At 48.6% G+C, this 21862-nt stretch overlaps 2 protein-coding genes and 1 non-coding gene across 3 annotated transcripts; 1 reads left to right on the forward strand and 2 right to left on the reverse strand.

Moving 5' to 3' along the window:
* Nucleotides 1–11: 11 nt before the first annotated feature.
* Nucleotides 12–11870, reverse strand: ELOB (elongin B). Its single transcript, XM_045820786.1, has 4 exons — nt 11769–11870; nt 11530–11664; nt 10167–10272; nt 12–189 (listed from the first exon to the last, which is right to left on the reverse strand). The coding sequence occupies exons 1-4, from the start codon at nt 11769–11771 to the stop codon at nt 77–79; spliced, it is 357 nt and encodes a 118-aa protein (XP_045676742.1). The 5' UTR covers nt 11772–11870; the 3' UTR covers nt 12–76.
* Nucleotides 8659–8782, forward strand: LOC123807269. Its single transcript, XR_006783611.1, has one exon. It is a non-coding gene; the product is annotated as a small nucleolar RNA SNORA68 (small nucleolar RNA).
* Nucleotides 11871–18357: 6487 nt separating the features above from the next.
* Nucleotides 18358–21272, reverse strand: PRSS33 (serine protease 33). The gene is given in 8 exon segments (XM_045820671.1): nt 18358–18578; nt 18581–18608; nt 18813–18950; nt 19352–19489; nt 19672–19868; nt 20002–20028; nt 20404–20497; nt 21249–21272. Coding segments are annotated over 8 exon segments (867 nt in total).
* Between the last annotated feature and the right edge of the window lie 590 nt (nt 21273–21862).

Raw genomic sequence — 21862 nt, forward strand, 5'->3', positions numbered from 1 at the left:
AGAGACCACAATCAGGCAGACACCCAAATCTTTTATTGTGGGGTATGGGGCAGTGGGGGTTGGGGCCAGGCTTTCTTCACTGCACAGCTTGTTCATTGGCACTGCTTCCTGAGTCCTGCGGCTTCATCACATCAGGCAGCTCTGGTGGGCTGGAGAAGGGCTCAATGCGCAGGGCCTCAAACGCATCATCTAGAGAGGAAAATGGGGGGAGCTGGAGGGAACAGCCATCTCCAAGCAAACATCCAACCTCACAAAATGTGTCTCCTCTACAAACTTCTCTACATCCAGCTGCCTGGATTTAGTGGCCCTGTTGGAATGTGTCTCACCTCTATAGGGCCAACATGACCCTGCTCCCCTCCCTGAGCCTGGCCTTCCAATAGCTTTTAACATACTCTGAGTACCAGATCCTTGCCATCGTTTCTCCAATCGCTTTACTATGCTCTTCATGGTCCCATATAAAACTGTCTGACTCAGGGCCTTTGCCATAGTCCCATATAAAACTTTCTGACTCAGGGACTTTGCACTTCGACATTCAGGGTTCAACTCAAACATCACCTCAGAGAATCCTCTCCCGGTCATCCCAAATAACCAAACACTCTGCAACCCCATGGCCAGTGCCTAGGGAGCACTTAACTAGCTGAATGGCTGTTTTCTTTCGAACACAGCTTTCCCCCACTCAACAGTGGCTCCAGGAAGGCCTTCCTGTCTTGTTCCTACTGTCACCTCAGCAGAGCAAATGAACCCCCTTTCATTTTTCTACTGTACTTTCTTCCCACGAAGGGAAGAAAGTTCCCTCTACCTGGCTCAGGGTTCTCCATTAGTGCTCTCCACCCCAATTTGGTCATGTCTGATGACAGTTTGGGTTGTCATAATTTGGGGGTGGGTGGGTCTGCAAATAGCATCTAGTGGGTATAAGGTCATTTCTGGTAGTGTTCAGAGACGCTGCTAAGCATCCTGTAATGCACAAGACGACTGGACACAAATTTACCCAGCCCTCAATGTTAATAGTGCTGAAGTTAAGCCACAAATCCAGTGATAATTGTTGCCTTCAGCAACCTTTCCCATTCTTTGTAAATAAAATCTGGTTATGCCATTTAACACTTGAATTGGACACCATCATCTCCCTAACTGAACACAGTTTTGGGGTGAGGAGCTGTGCAAGGAAACAACTCATCCAGAAGTGTGTTTTTGCTTCTGGGGGAAGCAAAGAGCAGAAGTCCATGGTCCACACTGCAGGCCCTACCATCTGTAAAAAAAGGACCTACCAACATCTTCCAAGAGCTGTGCAAGCCTATAAAGTGCCTTTGCCTGGTTTAGGAAGCAGAACAGACCATGAGCTTTTAGTTCTCACCTCTGAAGGGCAGCCCCATACAGAATCTGATCTGAACAAAGTCTGCACAAACTCCACACCTACCTGGGCATCACTGCGAGGGACAGCAGGAACCCACATAAAGGCATTCAAGATTCTGTTCACTGAGCACTTGAAGGCTGGGGCCTGGGATACATGGGGGTTCAAGCTGCCCAGCTGTGAGGCTGGTCCCAGTAGCATACCCCTTTACAAAAATGAGAATTTCAGGCTTGGGAGTAGGGGCTGGGGGAACGTTAAGAAGCTGCTTGAGTTATCCTTATGAAACTGAAGTGTGGCTAAGGCTGTAGGCTCCCTTCCTCAGACCTTGGTTTTCATAACAGAAAGCCAGAGAAACAATTCATTGCAACTTACTCAAAATTACCCAGCCATCCACATAGCCCCTGGCTCCACAACTATGAAAAGGCTCTATGACCTGTTTTAAGTTTCCTGAGACAAAAAATAAAATTTAAATCTCTCCCCACTATTTTTTGGGGGGGCGGGTACCCTGGAGGGAAGTACATCAACCCCAATCTTCAAGTTTCTAAACTTTGAGCAGGGTTGGCACGTGGGTTCATGCAAATACACGTTTTGAGGCAGGCAGGGCCTGGATCTGTCAGTCCTAGCAAACGATCTGAACTCCCCACATGCAGTTTACTCATCCTTAAGACGGGCATAAGTCTGGCCTGCACTGAGAGGCTGAGGAATTAAGTGATGCACCGCTGAGAGTGTGCCTGACATGGTGTCTAGCTCGGGTGCAGTCCTGGCAGCCTGCATCTGAACCATAGCTCTCCACATGACTGCTGGCAAGTCTGTCCACATCTCCAAAATATGGTTGGCAATGCTTACCTCCCAGGGCTATCAAGAGAATGAGGTAGTACAACAGAAATAAAATGCAGAGCACAGGGTCAGGTACTCAGTAAGTTCTCAGTAAAGGTCTAAGATGGTGGTGGCATAGGAGGATGCTAAACCCCCACCATTAGCAAACTCAAGTATACAAGTGTATAGACAACAATTACTCCTGCAAGACAACTGAGGACTGAATGAAGAGTTTCTGAACAATGAACAAAAAGAATAGAGGAGGCTGGAAAGCCACAGAGTCCTCTAGGAGCTGCAGGAACTGTCTGGCCAAGGAGCCAGTAAGTGTCATTTTTTTACATTACCCTACACTTAATAGGGTGGGGAGCTCTATCCAAGTGCTTTGGCCTACCTGCAAGATCACCACTGGGTGTTCTTGGCTACATTCCACAGTCTTTTGCCTTCCCACAGAGGGAACGATGGAACATCACCACAAACATAAGGCCTCCCTGTGGAGACAATGCAGTTGTTTCCCCAAATTTGTTTAAGTCCCCTACCTCCTTCATAGGGCGGTCATGGGCTCCATCCAGGTGCTTTGCCAACCAGCAAGGTCCCTAAGAGTGTGTTCCCAGACACATCACCTGAGCCCATTTCAACCCCGAACAAAGGAAGAGCGTAGATCAAAAAGTATTACTACATGCACCTGGCTGCCCAACCCCACCTGGAGCCACTCTGGCTCAGTGGGCCAGTAACCCCGGACACCTCCTACCGGTCTGCCAAAACCAACCAGCACACACAGTCTACATAGCCCGCTTCCATCTCAGGCTACTTTTTCAAGTCTGGGGGAGATAGCTATTTTGTCTAATTCATATAAACAAACAAAGTCAAACAAAATGAAAAGAAAGAATATATCTTAAATGAATGAACATGAAAAATCAACAGAAAAATACCTGAAGAAGCAGAGACAAGTAATTTGCCTGATAATTCAAATAGCCATAAGGATGCTCTCCAACCTTAGAACTTCAACTAAGAGAAAGTATAATAAAGAATCAAGCACACCTTTAAAATACAATAACTGAAAAGTACATTAGAAGAAATGAAGAGATTAGTTAATACAGAAGAATGGATGAGCAACCTGCAAGACAGACTAGTAGAAATCAACCAATCAGAAAAACAAAAGCAAAAAAGAATTTAAAAGATGAGGATAGTTTAAAGAACATGTGGAATATCAAGCACTCAAACATTCAAACTGTAGGCATCCCATATGGATAAAAGAGAAGAACACAAACTTTACTTAAATAACGGCTGAAAACTTTCCTAACTTGGGAAAACAGGCATCCAAGAAGAATAGAGAGTTTCAAACAAAATGAACCCAAAGAGACCTAAACCAAAACATACAGGAATTAAAATGGTAAAAGTTAAAGAGAATCTTGAAGGAAGAAGAAGGAAAACAACAAATTACATACAAAGGACACCTCTTAAGGCCATCACCTTTCTCAGTAGCAACTTCACAGGCTAGAGGAAGTGGCAGGCCATTTTTAAAGTGCAAAAAGAAAGGCAACTGCAACCTAGAATAATTTACCCAGCAAGGTTATCATTCAGAATTGAGGCAGAGATCAAGAGTTTACCAGAGAAGAAAAAAAACTAAAGAGGTTCATCACCACTAAACCACTGTTATAAGAAATATTAAAAGGTCTCTTTAAGCAAAAAGTACATAACCAGAAATAACAAAATGAGGAAAAAATTTTACAGGTAAAGCTAAATATTTAATATAGTAAATCACATGTATAAAAAGCTATTATGAAAATTAAAAGAAAAGAATATCAAACTCAACTCAAACTACAATACTACAAGTAGTTAGAGGATATACAACACAAAAAGATCTAAAACATGATATCAATCACATACAGTGTAGAGGGAGGAGTAAAAATATAGTCCTTATTAAATATATTCAAACCTAAACACCTATCAGCTTAAAATAGACTGCTATAGATGATTCAGAATGATATACACAGGCCTTATGGCAACCAAAGACCTACAAAAAATATAAAAAGAACAAAGAGAAAGGAACCCAAACAAAACCAGTAAACTGACTTCTGGCTAAGATGGAGGCACGGGTTCACACACTTCACCTCCTTGCATACCCATAAGAAGGATCACAACTAACTTTACAACAAAAACAACCAGAACTGCCAGAAAATCAAACTGTATGGAAATCCAACAACTAAGGATTTAAAGAAGAAATATTCATTCAGATGGGTAGGAGGGGCAAAGCCAGGAAGCCAATGTGGAGAGGACACAGCGTGAAGGTGGCAAGGTGGCAAGGCAGTGGTGGTGGCGGCAGCAGCCCATGCAATGTGTGGTCCCACATTCACCTGTGGCAGATAAGACTGGGAGGGGTACCTGGGGAGCGAGCAATCCCAGCCCCAGGCCAGACCAAGCAGCCCAGGCTTCCAGTGCCAGGAATAAAGCCTCATAAACTTCTACATGTAAAAACCAGTGGGGGTTGGGGCAGCAAAATAAACTGCTGGTCTCTCAGGAGAGTCCATTTAAAGGGCCTCCACGGTCCTAGAACGTATGCAAACCCACCTACTCCAAGAACCACCACCAGGGCAACAGCTAGAGGGGTGCCAGTCACACAGAGGAAGTAGGTGAAGTCACTGGAAACAGGAGTGTCAAGCAAGCAGCATTGTTTCCTCTTCAACCCCTGCCCCACATATAGCTCCACAAAGCAGTAAAGTGGGTTGCCCCATCCTGGTGAATATCTAAGGCTCCATCCAGGTGTGCCAAGACAGGGAGTCAAAGCAGCTCTGCCTAATACACAGAAACAAGCACAGGGAGGCCACCAAATTGAGGAGGTAAAGAAATATGGCCCAAATGAAAGAACAGATCAAAACTCCAGAAAAAGAACTATGTGAAATGAAGATAGCTACCTATCATATGTAGAGTTTGAAACACTAGTGATAAAGATGCTCAGAGAACTCACTAAGTACAGCAAACACATAAGGGAAGAAATGAAAGCTACACTAAGTAAAATCAAGAAAAATCCACAGAGAACCAAAAGTGAAGGGAAGGAACCTGGAGATCAAGGATTTGGAACATAAGGAAGAAATAAACAGTCAAACAGTACAGAATGAAGAAAGAAGAATTAAAAAACATGAGGAGAGAATAAGAAGACTCTGGGACAGCTCTAAAAGTGCCAACATCCGAATCATAGGGATGCCAGCAAACCACGAGGGAAGGGATCCAGAGAAGGAACAGAGAAGAACTAACTATAAAAACAACCAACAGACAATAAACAAAATGGCACTAAGTACATATTATCAATAATTACTATAAATGGAAATGGATTAAATGCTCCAATAAAAAGACATAGGGTGGTTAAATGAATTAAAAAAAAAAACAAACAAACACACATGACCCAACCATATGCTGCTTACAAGAAATTCATTTCAAATCAAGACACATACAGACTGAAAGCAAAGGGACAGAAAAAGACATCCCACACAAATGGAAATAAAGAGAAAGCTGAGGTAGCAATTTCAGACAAAATAGACTCTAAAACAAAAAATGCAAAAAAAAGGTGAGGAAGAACATTACATAATTGCCAAGGGGTCAATCCCAATAAGATATAATAAATGTAAATATCTATACACCCAACATAATAGCACCTAAATATATAAAGAAATTATTAATGGATATAAGGCTGATATATATACAATAATAGGGGATTTTAATACTCCACTTGTATGGATAGATCATCTAGACAAAACTAGTAAGAAAATAATGGACTTATATGTCAGATTGAATTAACAAACATTAGAGCATTTCATCCCAAAACTGCAGAATATACATTTTTTCCCTAAGTGCACATGGACAATCTCCAGGATACGCTATGCCACAAAACAAGCTTCAATAAATTCAAGAACACTGCAATCACACCAAGCATCCTTTTAGACCACAATGGCATGAAACTAAAAATCAACTACAGGAAGTAAGCTGGAAAATAAAACCACACAAACATGGAGACTAAAGAACATGCCACTAAAAAAAAAAAAGAGAGAGAGAGAGAGAAACAGGAAATCAAAGTGTTTTGAAACAGATGATAATGAAAACACAACTTTTCAAAGTTTATGGGACACAGCAAAAGCAATTCTAAGAGGGAAGTCCACAGCAATACAAGCTTACCTCAAGAAACGAAAAATCCCAAATACACAAATTTTATTCCACAGATGAAGAAAAAGAACAGGACCAGGCAGTTTCACAGGTAAATTCTACCAAACATTCAAATTAAACCTATCCTCCTTACCATTTCAAAAAATTGAAGAGGGCCCTGGCTGGTGTGTCCAAAAGGTCACTAGTTGGATTCCCACTCTAGGGAACATGCCTGGGTTGCAGGCCAGGTCCCCAGTAGGGGACACACAAGAGGCAACCACACATTGATGCTTCTCTCTCTCTCCCTCCCTCCCCATCTCTAAAAGTAAATAAATAAAAATATATATATTTTTTAAATTGAAGAGGAATGCTTCCACACTCATTCAGCCTTACCCTGATACCGAAACCAGACAAAGACATAAAAAAGTTAAAACACACACACACACACGAAACAAAAAAATCCAGGCAATACCCCTGATGAACACAGATGTAAAAATTCTCAACAAAATATTAGCAAACCACATTCAACAATGCAATGAAAGGATTATACACCATGACCAAGCAGAATTCATGTCAGGGATGCAAAAACAGTTCACCATTTTTGTAAACCAATCAACATGACACATCACATTAACAAAATAAAAAATAAAAACCACATGATGACAACAGATGCAGAAAAAGCATGAAATTGAAATCCTTTCATGACAGAAACTCTCAATAAAGTGAGTACAGAAGGAACATATCTCAACATAATAAAGGCTACATATGACGAACCCACAGATATACTTAATGGTGAAAGCTTGTCAAAAATTAAAATTAAAATAAATGGAGGTGCTGTAAGATGGGGCAAGAGCTTCCATGCCTGAGGAGCTGCCTTGTATGTTTTATGCTTCAAATCTTTGGAACACTAAGGGAAAATAACCTTTGGACTGGGCCCAAAGCAACATTGTGCCCCAAAGGAATGTTTTAAAATATAACAAAAAAGCAGTTAATATAACCACTGAAGACCACTGGACTGAAAATTTTAAAAAACACTGTTTAGATTAACATTGCTATATTATTTACACCAATAGAAATGCCTCCCTTCTATTGATGTAATTGTTCCCCTTCCCTCTCCCATAAATAACCACTACCTTTGTCTCCTAATCAATCTGGGCTTCTGCATGAATCAGAATTTCCCAAATAGCTATTCTTTTTTTGACCTCAAATAAATGCTTGTTGCCTCTCACTCTGAAAGGCTTTTTTATTTTTAGGTTAACAAGCAGAAAACCAGGAAGAAGACAAGAATGTCAACATAGTGTTAGAAATCCTAGCCACAGCAATGACACAAGAAAAAGAAATAAAAGGCATCAAAACCAGAAAGGAAGAAGTAAAATTCCCACTATTTGCAGATGACATAATACCATATACAAAAAAACCCTAAAGACTTAACACATACACCACCCTCCCCAAGCACAAATGAATTCAGTAAAGTTGCACAAGACAGAAAATCGATATACTGAAATGTAACATTTCTATATACCAATAACAAACAATTAGAAAGAGAAATTAAGAAAACAATCCCATTTACAATTACATAAAAAACATAAAATACCTGGAATAAATTTAACCAAAAATGTGGAAGACCTGTTCTGTGAAAACTATTAAGACATTGAAAAAACTGAAGATACAAATTAATGGAAGGATACAACTTGCTCATGGGTTGGAAGGATAAATATTAAATGTCCTTACTACCACCCTGGCTGGTGTGGCTCAGTGGATTGAGCGCTAGTCTGCAAACCAAAGGGTTGCAGGTTCGATTCCCAGTCAGGGGACGTATCTGGGCTGCAGGCCAGGTCCCTAGTTGGAGGTACATGAAAAGCAACCACACATTGATGTTTCTCTTCCTCTCTTTCTCCCTCCCTTTCCCTCTCTAAAAATAAATAAAATCTTAAAAGTCCTTACTACCTAAAGCAATATACAAATTCGATGCAATCCCTATTAAAATACCAATGGCATTCTTCTCATAATTAGAATTCTCAAATTTACATGGAACCACAAAAGGCCTAAAATAGCCAAAGAAATCTGAAGATAAAAATGGGAGGTATCATACTCCCTGATGTCAAACTATACTACAAAGTTACAATAATCAAAACAAATATATAGATCAATGGAATAGAGAGCCCAGAAATAAATCCTCTTACACGGTCAATTAATCTACAACAAAGGAGGCTAGGATATACAAAGTGGTAAAGACAGTCTCTTCAATAAGTGGTGTTGGGAAAACTGGATAGACACATGCAAAAAAAAAAGAAATTCGACCACTTTCTTACATCATACACAAAAATAAGCTCAAAATGGATTGATTAAAGACCGAAATGCAAGCACCTAAACCCGAGACCTGCTGTTTGTTGTAGCAGCAGTTTAAACAGAGGTGCAAGCGGATCTCGTTGCCTTTGGGGGATGAGGCTGTGCCCCTCAAAGTAAAAGGGAGGTTCTACACTCCTGGTTAAAAAAAAAAAGGCCCTGGCATAGGTCAGTGGATTGAGCACAGGCTGCAAACCAAAGTGTGGCAGGTTCGATTCCCAGTCAGGGCACATGCCTGGGTTGCAGGCCACGGCCCCCAGCAACCGCACATTGATGTTTCTCTCTCTCTCTTTCTCCCTCCCTTCCCTCTCTAAAAATGAATAGATAAAATCTTTAGGAAGAAAAAAAAAAGACTGAAATGTAAGACCTAAAACCATAAAACTCCTAGAAGAAAATATAGGCAGTAAATTCTAAAATCGCTGTTAGCAATATCTTTCTGGATATGTCTCCTTGGTCAAGAAAACAAAAAATGAACAGAACTATGTCACACACTAAAAAGTTTTTGCACAGCAAAAGATATGCTCAGCAAAACAAAAAGGCAACCTACTGGAAGAGAAAAGATAGTTTCCAATAATATATCTGACAAGGGGTTAATATCCAAAATATATAAGGAACTTACACAAACAGCCAACAAACATGAAAAGACCCTCATCACTAATCATTCAAATTAAAATTACAATAGGATATCACCTCACACCTGTCAGAATGGCTATAATCAATAATCAATAATCATCAAATAAGTGCTGGTAAGTGAAAAAGGGGAATCCTCATACACTGTTGGTGGGACTGTAAATTAGTGTAGCTACCATGGAAAACTGGATGGAAATTCCTCAAAAAATTAAAATACAGCTCTTACATGACCCAGCAATTCTACTTTTGGGTATTTATCCAAAGAAAACAAAAACACTAATTTGTAAAGATATATGTCTCCTTATGTGCTGTACAGCATTACTAGTAATAGCCAAGATATAGAAACAACTTAGATATCCATCAATAGTTGAAGAGAAGATATGGTATATAGGCATATACATACACAATGGAATATTATTCAGTGAGAGTAATGAAATTTTGCTGTTTGTGACAACATGGATGGACCCAGTGGGTACTGTGCTACATGGAGTCAGACAGAAAAACAAACACCTTATAATTTCACACATATGTGGAAACTAAAAAAGCAAAACAAATGAATAAATGAAACAAAACACAACCACAGATTTAGAGAACAAGCTGATGGTTACCAAAGTGGGAGGGGAGTGGGAAGGGATGGGATTAAAAAAAGGAAAAACAATTTCCCTGTACATGTAAGCTGGCATCACAAATAGTGATCTCTGAATCCTCCATGAAACACACTTCAATTTCTTATCTATCTTGTTTGCTCCTCTTTTTTGTGGGTGGGGAAGCCCACTGTCACAGGATATTGCCTGATGTTTGTGGACTGGGAAAACACTGTCCTGGAGGCTCGGAAGAACAACTGCAGGCTCCCTGTCTAACCTGTGCTGTCCTCCCTAGCTGTCCCTCTCACCTGCCCGGAAGGCCAGTCCCACAGTGGCTGGGGCCTGTGGCCGAGCTGTTTGACTGGTGAAGCCACACTCGCCCAGTGTCTTGCCGTCATCCAGAAGTTGGTCATCCTGAGGAGAGAGGCAGACAGGGTCTCACGAAAGGCCCCATGAGGGTCAAGTCCCACAGACTTCTCTGATTAGCAACTACAGTGGACATCAAACAGGGTAGAAAGACTGCCTGAAGCACCCCAATGTTTATCAAGCAGTTTCCAAGGCTATACTCAAGACTTTCCAAATTGGAACCTCCCAAGGTAGGGCTCTGGAATGTTTTTTCCCCAAACTTCAGGTGAACCTAATTTCAAGAGATAGTGACTCAATCTGGCCACACAGGCAGACACGGTTTGATTACCAGCTCTGCCGCCTTGGATGAAGTAATCTTTTTAATGTGAAGTCTCCTTATCTGTAAAATTGAGTTACTAGAATTCCCAACTCAGGGCAGCCAGGAAGTTTCATTGAGTGAAATAATACAATAAGTGGAACTGTCACAGATGGCAGGAAGGGTCCTTATTACAGAAAGCTCCAGGATAGGAGAAAAGGCTTTCAGAGACCAAGAGAGAGGAGGCTCAGCCTGGAGCAAAAGACCATTTTCCCAGTTTACAGCCATGATCAGATTAGTGCACTTAGGTGAGGGACGGCATGCTCCCAGAGACTTCAATCAGGGGCTGACACACTGAGCCCCCACGACAACCCGAAACCTCAAGCCATCCTTGCTAAATAACTACAGTTGGCTGTAAGAGAGGAGTGGGGGAGTTAAAACACCACCAGGTTGGAGAGTAATAAAAAGTTCTTGTGTGAGGAACTGGTGGGATCTGACTCATCCAGACCTTTCATTTCTTCGTATTAGTGTCTGGGGAGCCCGGGGAAAATGCAGTGTGATTCTGATGTGCCTGCACAAGATTAATGGTATCCGGTATCAAATCTGGGCTCTGCCAATGACCTTGGGCTGTTAAGTGGCCACCTCGCCGGGACTCAGTTTCCTTAATAACAACAGGGATGTCAAGAGCCAACATGTCACGGGTGGCACCGCTGCATGGATAAGATGCGATGCTGGCCCTCGGCGCTCAGCACAAGGTCTGGCGCGCGACTTTAAAGTCATCCTTAATCAAGACCTTTCGTGTGGCAAGCGCTATCGGTGCTTCATCTTCCGAAGTCCGAACAACGGCCCCACGCCAGGGAGTTTGGACCCCGGCGTCCACCACTGTTTACATCAACGATGAGACTGTCGTGTGCCCACGGCCAGGCTCGGGGCGGTGGTTCCGAGCAGCGCGCATCCCTATCCCCAGCCCTCGCCAGGCCCCTGCCTGCCCGGAACCGGAGGGGCCGCACCTTGTATAGCCGCTGCTCGTCCGGCGGCCGCTTGAGGATGCCCTCGACGATGCGCTTCAGCTCGAACACGGTGCTCGACTCCTTGGCGTCCGTGAAGATGGTGGTCTTGTGGCGCCGGATCATGAGGAACACGTCCTGGGGGCAGCGGGCTGGCATGAACGCGGAGCCCGGGCCCCCCCGCGAGGCCCACTGCCCCCGCCGCCCCCGGCCCAGCGCCCCTCCCCCCCAAGCCCGCTCACCATCGCAGCGGCTGCCTCTCCCACTCGACGCGCCGGCGCGGCCGCGCTCCGCCCCCTTCCCGGCGGCCCGCGCGCGCTGGCCTCCAGTGCGCCCCGCGCCCGGCGGCCCCACCCCCGAAGACCCGCCCCGCGGCCGCCATTTTAAGTGATCAAAAAGCTAGTTGCTCCGGTCATATGGCTGGTCGCCATTTTGGCGTCGTGGCGCGGTGGGGTGCTGGGCCGGTTGGCAGGGTGGATGAGGTGGTGCGAGCGGACATGGGTTCGAGCGTGGAGGACGCGGGAGGAGGTGGCGCCATCTTGGAAGTGATAAAGGCGACGTCCATTGAGGGGTAGGGCCCGGGCCCGGGCCCAGCCTTCCTTTGTTGATATAGGGCACAAGCTTTAGCAGCGTAGGGTACTCTCACACCCCAGGGAAAGTGAATGAATGATGTGCTTCTTGGTCACTAGAGCCAAGATATTCGCATCTCAGTGAGACTTGGCCTGCCATATTGAGGGTAAAACCAAGAGCAATCCATTCCGGGGGTCCCGGTGCTGTCACTGCTCAGCCAGAAAGCAGACACAAGGACTGGATTATAATTTTGCTTTTATTAACATCAGAGGCTAGCAGTCTGAGAAGGTGCTGGGTTAAACCCTAACACCAACCTTACCTTGAGCTTTCTGAAGCAAGTATATAGGAGAAACGTAGAAGTTTGGGAGGGGGAAATTCCTAGAGGGGAGCCCGTTGTTGGCATTTCATTTGGGAGGGGCAGCTGAATCCGCAGCTTCTTCCAACGCTGGCTCCTTTGTTCCAGTGGAACCTGTCTGCTTTAGAATTCCCCCACCTCCCGCGCCCCGCCCCAGGCCTGTGGTTTAAAGGCCAGGAAAATTACGTATTTTCTGGTTAGGAAAGATGAAGGTCATGCGCTCAGCTGTTTGGCTTTGTTTAATTTTCTTGTCTTGTGTTTCCCTATTTCACTTGCCCATGTGTATTCCCAGCTTCTTGCTATCCAGTCTCAAGGATCCGACGTATAATTCCAGGGCTCCTTAGTGGCCATTTTGAGGAGGTTTTAAATCCTGGACTTCAGGCCACCATTTGCAAGGACTGATCCCATTTCCCTGCCCCAGCCTTAGGTATAAGTTTGCTCCATCCAGTTCAGAGAGGCTTTGTGGCATAAGGACCTGGAATAGCTGCTCTTGGTGTTAGGGAATGGGCCAGGGAATGGGCCCATCAAAATAACGGGAGAAGCAGCAGGCATGGCAGAAGTTGGTGCGCCACTGCCCAGGAGTAGGAAAAGGAGCTCCTTGAACCCAGGTGCCTTGGGCACCTGCCAGCCTCCCTGGATAAATCCACCTGGGCTCCAGCAGGGCCTATAGACATACTACCCTGACTAGACGCCCTTCTGTGGGGGCATCCTTATTGATAGCCTAGGCCTTTTTTCTTGCATGTTGATCTCTGTCCTGTGTCACCCCAAGTTGCAGCTATGCTAGACCAAGGGATAAAGGCTTTCCTTTCATTTTACCACTTACCAGAAGAGGAGAGTCCTCACCTGAGTCATTGATGGTGTGTGTCAGAGAATACATGCTGTGTCACAACGGAACAAACGGAGATTTGGTTGCCAAACTCATGAGGCAGATGCTGGTGCAAAAGGAAAGAGGTTTTATTCAGGTGCCCACAACTGGGGAAAATGGTGAACTCCCGTCACAAAGACCATCTTTTTTTCCTGTTCAAGCTGGCAGTCCTTACAGGGATAGGGAGGGGAGGGTTTTTTTTTTTTTTTTTCCTGTCCAATTATCTTTCTGGCTTTTAGTGTGCTTGGGTCCTGTCCATCTTTCTAGCTTTCTGCAGGCTCAGTGTAAGAATTCGCCCTGCCGCCAAGACTCCCCGGTCCTCTTCCTGCCCTTAACAGTAGCACCCAGAGAGAGAGAGAAGCCAGTGGATGGCCCTGGATGTCAAACAGCTCTGCAGTTGTTAGGGCTGCAGTTTGAGAATTTTTGAGGGTGGGCGGAATCTGAAGATGCTGCTTCCTCAAGCTGGTGGCTCGTTACAAAGGCTCTCAGCTCAGACCAGCGAGTATACAAGTCCTTGTTCCAGTGCTGGCTGTGCAGCTTTGGGCAGTTAACCTCAATCACCAAGGCCCACCTTCCTCCTCTTCAAGATAGGAAATTAACCTTTTGTAAAGTGTCTAGAGCCTCTCCCAATAGTTATTACTAAATAAATGTTTCCTAAACTAACTGTAGTTATTTTTTCCTTTTACTCTGGTTCCTCAGGAGCCTTCTGAAGTCCCTTCTGTGATTCTTCCCTCACTGTACCTCAAAGCAGCAGTGGCTTCCTGCTAGCACATCGCCTCCAGGCTGACCCCTGCGAGGGCTTCGTCCTCTGAGTCAGGAGATGGTGGTCACGTAACTGGTGGGGCGAGTCCTTGTGTCACAGAACAGACCCCGGGGGGGTGGGGTCACGATATACTGTTATTGAAAGGATTCCCCTTTTGCTCTGGGGGGTCACCCCCCACCCCTTACTTGGTTTGCCTTGCCTGCTGCCTGGGGAAGGATGTCCCTCAATGCCAGAGACTGAGGAAAAGGAAAGGAATTATTTATTTAAAAGTTATATAAACTTAGAGTAATGACTTGATGCCTTCATTAAAAATACTAAAGTTCTTTAGAATACCCACAAACGCACACTGTCCTTCCTTCTCCCTCTGCCCAGTCCAGGGTACTGTATCTCAAGAAAAGTAGAGGTCTATGTGGCTCAGGTTCCTGGCACCATCAGCTGGGTCGCTGCCGTGTTCTCCAGCTAATCCAAAACCATGTGGCACCTCATGGCCCACCAGCAAGAGTCCTTTCACCCCTTTACTTCCAGGCAAAGTCTCTTGTTTCCTAAGCCACATGGCAAAAGGGAGCATGCCAAAGCTGCATGACCCCAACCTGGCATGGGTGCAGCTCCTGGGTTTAAATCCCCGAGCCAATCTTCCTCTGCAGCCCCATTTCTGACTCCTTCCACAATCAGTTACACCTGCCAGCATTCCCTATTTGTCCAGCTTTACTGGGCTGCCACAGTAAGTCCGAGCAGGTGTGACCTCATGGTGTGGAGCCAGTCATCTCCAAGCTCTCATGCAGGCACTGTAACCAGGGGGCATTGCCTCCCAGTTACCTCTTGGGTGGAAGTCACTTCAATCCCCCTGGCTCAAAGCGTGGCCACAGCTAATTAACGTATCCACAAAACCAGTTAAAGGTTATAGATGCGTTAAATGACCATGCCAGAGGTTAGCTGCAAATCTGCTGCTATACAACACAGCTCTCAATGGCTCTGTTTCATGTGTCCCATCCCCCAGCTCAGGCGGGTCGGGGTGAGGACATCCTATATATTTTTTTCTAATATTTCCTGGACACCCTGAGTTCTGGACTCCATTACAAATCCCTATTTGGGCTCCCCCCGCCCCTGCCCTGGCTGTACTCTGTTACACTTAGCCAGCCTGGAAGTTTCCTTTTTAATAACAGCATCTTTGCATACAGAGAGTTAGAGGCTTTAGATCCTGTGCTGCTGAGGAGGGAGAGGGGAGAGTGGGTGTGGATGGTGAGGACCAAGGAGGTTCTGAAGGGCATCCAATAGACCTCCCAGAATGAGGCAGGTAAAGATGGAGTCCAGGGGTTTGGGGATAGAAGGGTCCTCCTCTCCACCCATGATAGGCTGGCCCAGCTGGTGCTCCAGCTGATGTTTACTAGGAGTCAGCCTGGAGTAGGGGCTGCCCTCTTAGCCCCCACCCCATCCCCCTGAGCATCATGCCTTCCCCTGGGAGAGACAAGGCCATCTGGGTGCAGCACCACAGACTGGAGCAGGTTGGCAACTAGGAAATGCCTGCCTTGAGCAGGAGCCCAGCATCCCCTGAGCTTGAAAGTTCCCAGGACAGCCCTTGCCACTCCAGGTGGGACAGTCTCCAGCCTGTTGCCTGGCAGGTTAGGCAGCCATGGTGAGGCCAGGGGCAGGAAGCAGAAGCAGACCACCCCCCCCCACCCCCACCTATGACCTTGCTGACAGGATGCTGTAGTACAGGGCACCATGCTGGTGAGTCTGCCATGCTAAGAAGAGCTGTGACTCGCCCAACCCCATGAGGCTGCCACACCAGGAATGGGCCAAGACGAGAGGGGCTGGGAGGCCACACTATTGGGGTAGGAGGAAGTGGAGGCAGCAAATGTGGAGGGGTGATTTACCTTCCACCATTCCCAGCTCTCTCTAGAATCAGACCACCTGGGTTCAAATCACGGTCAACCATCTACCAGCTGCATGACTTTGGGACTCAGTTTTCTTATCTGACAAGTGGGAAAACAAACCTATCTCACAGAGCTTCCGCTGAAAATCCATTGAGATGGTGCATTTACGTCATCTGCACTGTGTCTGGCAAGAGCCTAACCAGGAGTAGCTTATTTCTTCTCATTCACTGACCCTTCCCTGCCCAGCTTCTGCTTTCCTCCCAGGTTGTGCTTCAGAAGCACTGGGCTGTCAGTGGGAACCCATTACTCAAATTATAGCAGGTCCAAGGCTGAGGAACCCTGGCTCCCAGCCCCTGGCTTGTTAACTTCTGAATGCAGTGGGAGGCATCCCTCGCTGGCCTCAGGCTGAGAAATGGGAAGATGGTTAGCATCATCCAGCAGGGGCCCTCTGGGTCCCACTGCAGATGTGTCCACAGCCTTTTGCAGGGTGGCCCACCACAGCCATATTCTGTTCTGGTCACCCTGGTCCCTGATGACCCACCAGGAACAGCCAAGCTCTACCCTGGAGGGGTGGCCCTCAGTCTGCGGGGAAGAGCAGCTCGGAGTTCCCCACTACCCCAGTCCACAGACTCACACTGCCTGGACTGGCCCACAGCAACCCAGGAGGGACCACCTGGTACAACTGAGACCGGAAAAGATACCAGCATTCGGGCTGCCTGTCAGTACCAAACCCAATAAGCAGAGACAGGGATTGAATTTTTACAGGCGCTTTATTCAGATGGTCAGCAATCTGAGAAGATGGCAGGTTCGCACCCTAACAGACTGTCTTACATTTTCTTTCCAGGCCAGACTTTTATAACAGAGAACAAAGTGCGGTGAGGGATTTTGAAATTCAGGGAAAATTATATTTAAAAACTGCAGTATTCTCGCCCTGGGCAGTTAGCTGTTCCCAGGGGCAGGTGGTAGTCTGTCTCTCCCTGGAACACAGTGGCCCAGGTGCCCACTTGTCCCCAGGCGGTGGTCTTGAGCAGTGCCCTAGGAGGTCAGCTGTTTCTCCCAGGAGCCAGGATGAGCCTTATCTGTAGGATCTGAAACCAAAGCTTTAACATATGCATTACTTACTAGGCTTATAACTATTTGCCTTAAACTAAAATTTCCCTACTCTTGAGTCCCCTATCACAACTATGTTCTCCCGTAGGGGAAAAGAAAGGAGGGAGACAGGCCAAGGCCCCTGTGCGGGTGGCTGCACTTGGCCTGCCCCACCAGCCTGCACCTTTGACGACCGCCTTCCCGTTTCTTCTTTACCTGCTGCTGCTGTCAACTCCAAAGATTAGGTTTCGGATTTTCCAGGTTTTTTGGTTTCTTGTTCCTTCTGCAGATCTAGAAACTGAGCTCTATCTACAGGGATGGGCGATTCTTGGCCTGGAAAAGAGGCGATGGGAGGTCCCAGAAACATGAAGCTGGGCAGGAAGCTGAAAAGGGCCTAAGCCAGTCTCCAGATGCAGGGGCCCTGGGCCTGGAGGTTCTGGGCTAGGGCCCAGCCTCAGACCCCCCAGGGTGTGGACGCATGGGCAGAGTAACGACAGAACCAAGGGCAGCAGAAGCTCTGACCAGGCCTGCCTGGGGGTTCCTGGCGGCTTTTGGGCAGAGGGTATAACGCCAGGTGCCTCAGACTCCTGAACCTGGTGGCGACCAGGTACCTCCATTGTGGCGGGGCAAAATCTAGATTAGTTTCCTATTGTTGTATAACCAATGACTATAAACGTAGCAGCTTTAAACAACACAAATTTATTAAATCACAGCTCTGTGGGCCAGAAGTCTGGGTGGGCTCAGTTGGGTTCCATGCCTAGGGTCTCACCAGGCTAAAATCAAGGACTTGGCCCGGTGAGCTACCATTGGAGGGTGGGGGAAGGATTCACCTCCGTGCTTGGTCAGGTGCTGCCTGGATTCAGTTCCATGTGGTCACAATGCAGATGTTTCCTTTGTCCCTGAGGCTTTCAGCCAAGGTTGCCCTCAGCTCCTGGAGGCCGTTAGCCGTTCCTTGCCACTGGCACCCCCAACCTCTCCCACCCCCCACCATCTTCAAAGCTAGAGATGGAGAACCATCTCCTTGGAGCTGAATCCCTCTACACTTTAAATCTCCCTGACTTCCTCCAGAAAATGAGGGGCACACAGGCCAGACTGGGAAGGTCACTTGCCCGTTCTTGGGTGTCCAGTCCCAGTCCTGGTGGGAGCTGAGGACAATAAATGAGCAGGAAGGGGATGGCAGGAGAGTGACCCCCACCCATGGGAGGCTCCTGGAGCAGGGCTAGCAGCTTGGGTTTGGTCAGGCCCCCAGGAGAAGGCAGGTGATGGACGCATGGACAGGTGACCCCTTAGCTTTATCAGGCCTCTGAGCCTCAAATCAGAAGTGGCCAGGGTGGGGGTTGTGCAGGTTCCCAGAGAGACCAAGTAGCTGAGGGCCCCCAGCATCTGACTGCAGGTCATTGTCACCACGACAGAGGCCGAGACAAGCCTGAATCTAGTGGCTGTAAATAGCTACATTGGTATACACACCTGTACACTAGGGCAGGCCACAGCCCCTGCCCCAGCTCACCATGCCCACCAGGACCCAGTGCCCAGACTCAAGCAGGTCAGGGGTCCCCCAGGATCGTCCTGCCTGAGAAAGGAAAGCTCAGGCCCCAGCCTTCCGGAGACTGTGAAGGCAGTCCTATGGCTCTAGTCCCCCAGGACGTGCTTCTGGGTTGGGGGCCGGAATGCTGAACCTGGAGGTGGTACCTTCTGGATCCTGGGTTCAAGGGATGGAGGGTGCTGGGCACAGGGCATGGACTCCAGAGGTTCAAGGCAGCCGTCACACACCTGACAGGCATCCTTGTGGCCCTGGATGGAGCCAGCGCACAGGTTTCCTGGTAACACTATATGCTCAGCATGGGGCACGTTGGTGCCTAGGTGGTAGAGTGTGCACAAGTGTGCACATCCAACAATGGCACTCACTCCCTGAAGAGGTCACCACTACGAGAGGCACCACTCTGGGAAGAAGGGGAAGAAGGGCACTAGGGGAAGAAGGGAGACTTATAAAAATTAAGAGAGTGTGTGGCAGTAAGCAAGGGTGGGTGGAAGAAACCTCACCTGAGAATCTTAACTTGCCAGGATGGGGAGGAAGTTTGGGTGCCTGGAGGTAGCATTGGATCCCAGATTGAGGCAGTGGTGGATGGGATTCTCTGTCACAGGGAGGTGGAAGGGGAACTCCCGGCCCTTCCCCAATGCCCCCTGCCCCACTCTCTGCCACACCTCCTGGGAAGAGGCTGCCCCAGCATGGTGTACACGGTGGCAGGCAGGCCCCGGGCTCCAGCTGGGACTCAGGGAGCTGCAGCAGCGCCAGGTCGCCGCGGCAACGCCCTCAGAGTAGTCGGGGAAGAAGAGGGGAGGCCAGGGAGATAGGGCAGCATTCTCTGCACAGGCGCTGAGAGATCGTGGGGTGAGGAGGGACCCAGGTGAAGCATCCCGAGGCGCGCCCGGTACCGAGGCAGTGGCACCTGCTAAGGCAGTGGCACCTGCCTGCGTGGCAGGTGCGGGGCTACTTACGGAAGCCCCATCTCCACCCTGAGTAGGGCTCTAATCCCGCCGGAGCCGGCACTGGCCCCAGCGTCAACGCCAGGTGGCGCCCCATTTTCCCTGTGCCTTGCTTCCAGGTCTCCTCTTTCCCTCATCCCAATACTCTCCCCTTGCTCAAGCCTAGTGGCTGGCTGTTAACTTCGGGAAGCCGTGAGCCGCTGTCAGCACCCACGGTGGGGGGTGGGGCAACGAGCGAGCCCCCACACGCATGCACCTCGTGGTGCTGGATGCGCGGCCACTCTCCGGCCCGGGCATCCTGGTCCCCCATGATCAGACTGCACACACGAGGCTGCCTGCAAGCTGCCGAGAGGACAAAGGGGAGGGCAGGGGCGGCAGAGGACTGGGGGTCTGGGAGAGGAGGGGCGGGGAGACAAAGGGCCAAGATCAGGGAGGGGTTGATTTGGGGGGTGGGGAAACCCTGAGTCTTCCTAACCTGCAGACTCCAGTGTCCCAGCAACTCCTGGAGGAGGAAGCAGGGCAGGCACTGGAGTATGGATTTGGTGGCAGGTAACAGGTGGAGGACAAGAGAGATTACAGATTAGGAAGGAGGGTGAAACATATATGTTGCATTAACCTGGTGCCAGGGTTTTGTACAACCCGTTACCCAATTTAACTCTCCCCTGAGCACTGTGAGGTGGAGACTTACACCCATTGTGCAGAGAAGCACATCCGAGTTTGGAGAGCTCAAGGTCAGTGGCAGAGAATTTGAACCCCTGAAGCCAAGACTAGGATCCCTGGAGTGCCCTAGGGGAACCAGGCCAGAGAGGGGTGAGATGGGACATCTGGTAGCCAAGGTCCCTGTGGTCAGCACCCACAGCCCCTGGCCCACACTCACCCAGCAGCCGCCGCAGCCGCTGCAGGAGCAGGACCTGGAGACAGGAAGCCCCATTCGTTCTGCCTTCAGGACTGGGCTGGGTAAGGGCGGGAGCCTGCAGCGAGAGGAAGGGAGAGTCCTAGCCCTGAGCAGTAACCCCTAGAGGCCCTTCTGTCTTCCCTCAGCCCCTAGTTGGTCCCAGACATATATCCCCATGGCCCAGGCTTTGTTTCCTAGGCCCCAGGGACCACCTCTGCTCCTCATCCCCTTCGAGACTTGGGCACCCTAGGCCCCTAGGCCCTGGAGCCTGGCCCCTTCCCCACCCTCTATTTCCATTGCCCAACAGCTTCCCCCACCTGCCCTGGCAGCCCCTGGACCCTGCTCTCTCGCTCAAAGCCTGATGCCTTTCCCGCTGACTGGGCTGAGGGAGTAGTGGGGACATAAAAGGCCAGGAGGGGGCAGGGCCCTGGCCAGGGCATGATTAAGGAGACCAGGGAAGGGCTGCAACTTCACCTGTCCAGCCTCAGATGAAGATTCTCTGAGTAGCACTTTCAAGGTAGCAAGAAAGCAACACCCTGCAATTCTCAAAAGAAGCCTGGTTTGGGCCAGGGTGCTAAGAAGGGGGAGCAGGAGCCTGGGCCCAGCCCAGCAAAGGGAGTGAGTGGGGGTGGGGCATGAGGGGTGGAGCCTGCAGTCGGGCCAGGAAGCTCACCTCCAAACCTGACCTGGGCAAGGCACCTGGGGACTACTGTTCTGTGTAGAAGTTCCGGCTTGGCCAGTCTCACATGGGGCCCAGACTCCAGGCCTGGCCAAGTGCTCTCTGACCCCGGCCCTTGTGAGCTGGGTGACACCAGCAGTCCTGTCACCTCTCTGAGCATCAGTTTCCTCATTGTGACAAGGTAGAAGGGAAGTTCCAGCCTCCCAGGGCTACGCTAGGGCACGAAGCCCAAGCTGATGCCCTACACACCTGCACTGCTGGCAGGTATGGGGCACGAACCAGCAGGCTCCCCTTTCTGAAGATTCCTGCACCTTCCTCTCCACAGCAGGGAGGTGTGGGGTGGGAACCAAGGGGAGGGATCTAGACCAACCACAGCTCCTCACACACCTTGAGCTCACACTACTTGGGGATCTTGTGAAAGCACAGATCTGCCTGAGCAGTCCCAAGGTGCCCGAGTCTGCCCTGCTGGCCTGATCTCTTGTCATGCTGAGGCTGGGTTCTGGGACACCAGTGAGGAGCCAGACACACTTGACGTGTATCCCTGTCTGCCAGGCCGCCTCAGGGTGCTGCAGCAGTTCCTCAGGCGCTGGCGTCCGCACTGGGGCCTGCTTCAGCCTGGAGCACCCGTGCCCCCAGGGCAGCCCTCAACCTGTGGGGGTCTGGAGAGAAGTGCCCGTCCCGGCATCCTTGTCCTCCGGGAGTCCGACGCAGGTGTGTTCCCCATTGATTCTCAGAGGGACCCAGCAGGATTGTGCCTCAGTG

This window comes from Phyllostomus hastatus, unplaced genomic scaffold (assembly GCF_019186645.2).
Source record: "Phyllostomus hastatus isolate PE091 unplaced genomic scaffold, TTU_PhHast_1.1 phas_scaffold_442, whole genome shotgun sequence".
Lineage (NCBI taxonomy): Eukaryota > Metazoa > Chordata > Mammalia > Chiroptera > Phyllostomidae > Phyllostomus > Phyllostomus hastatus.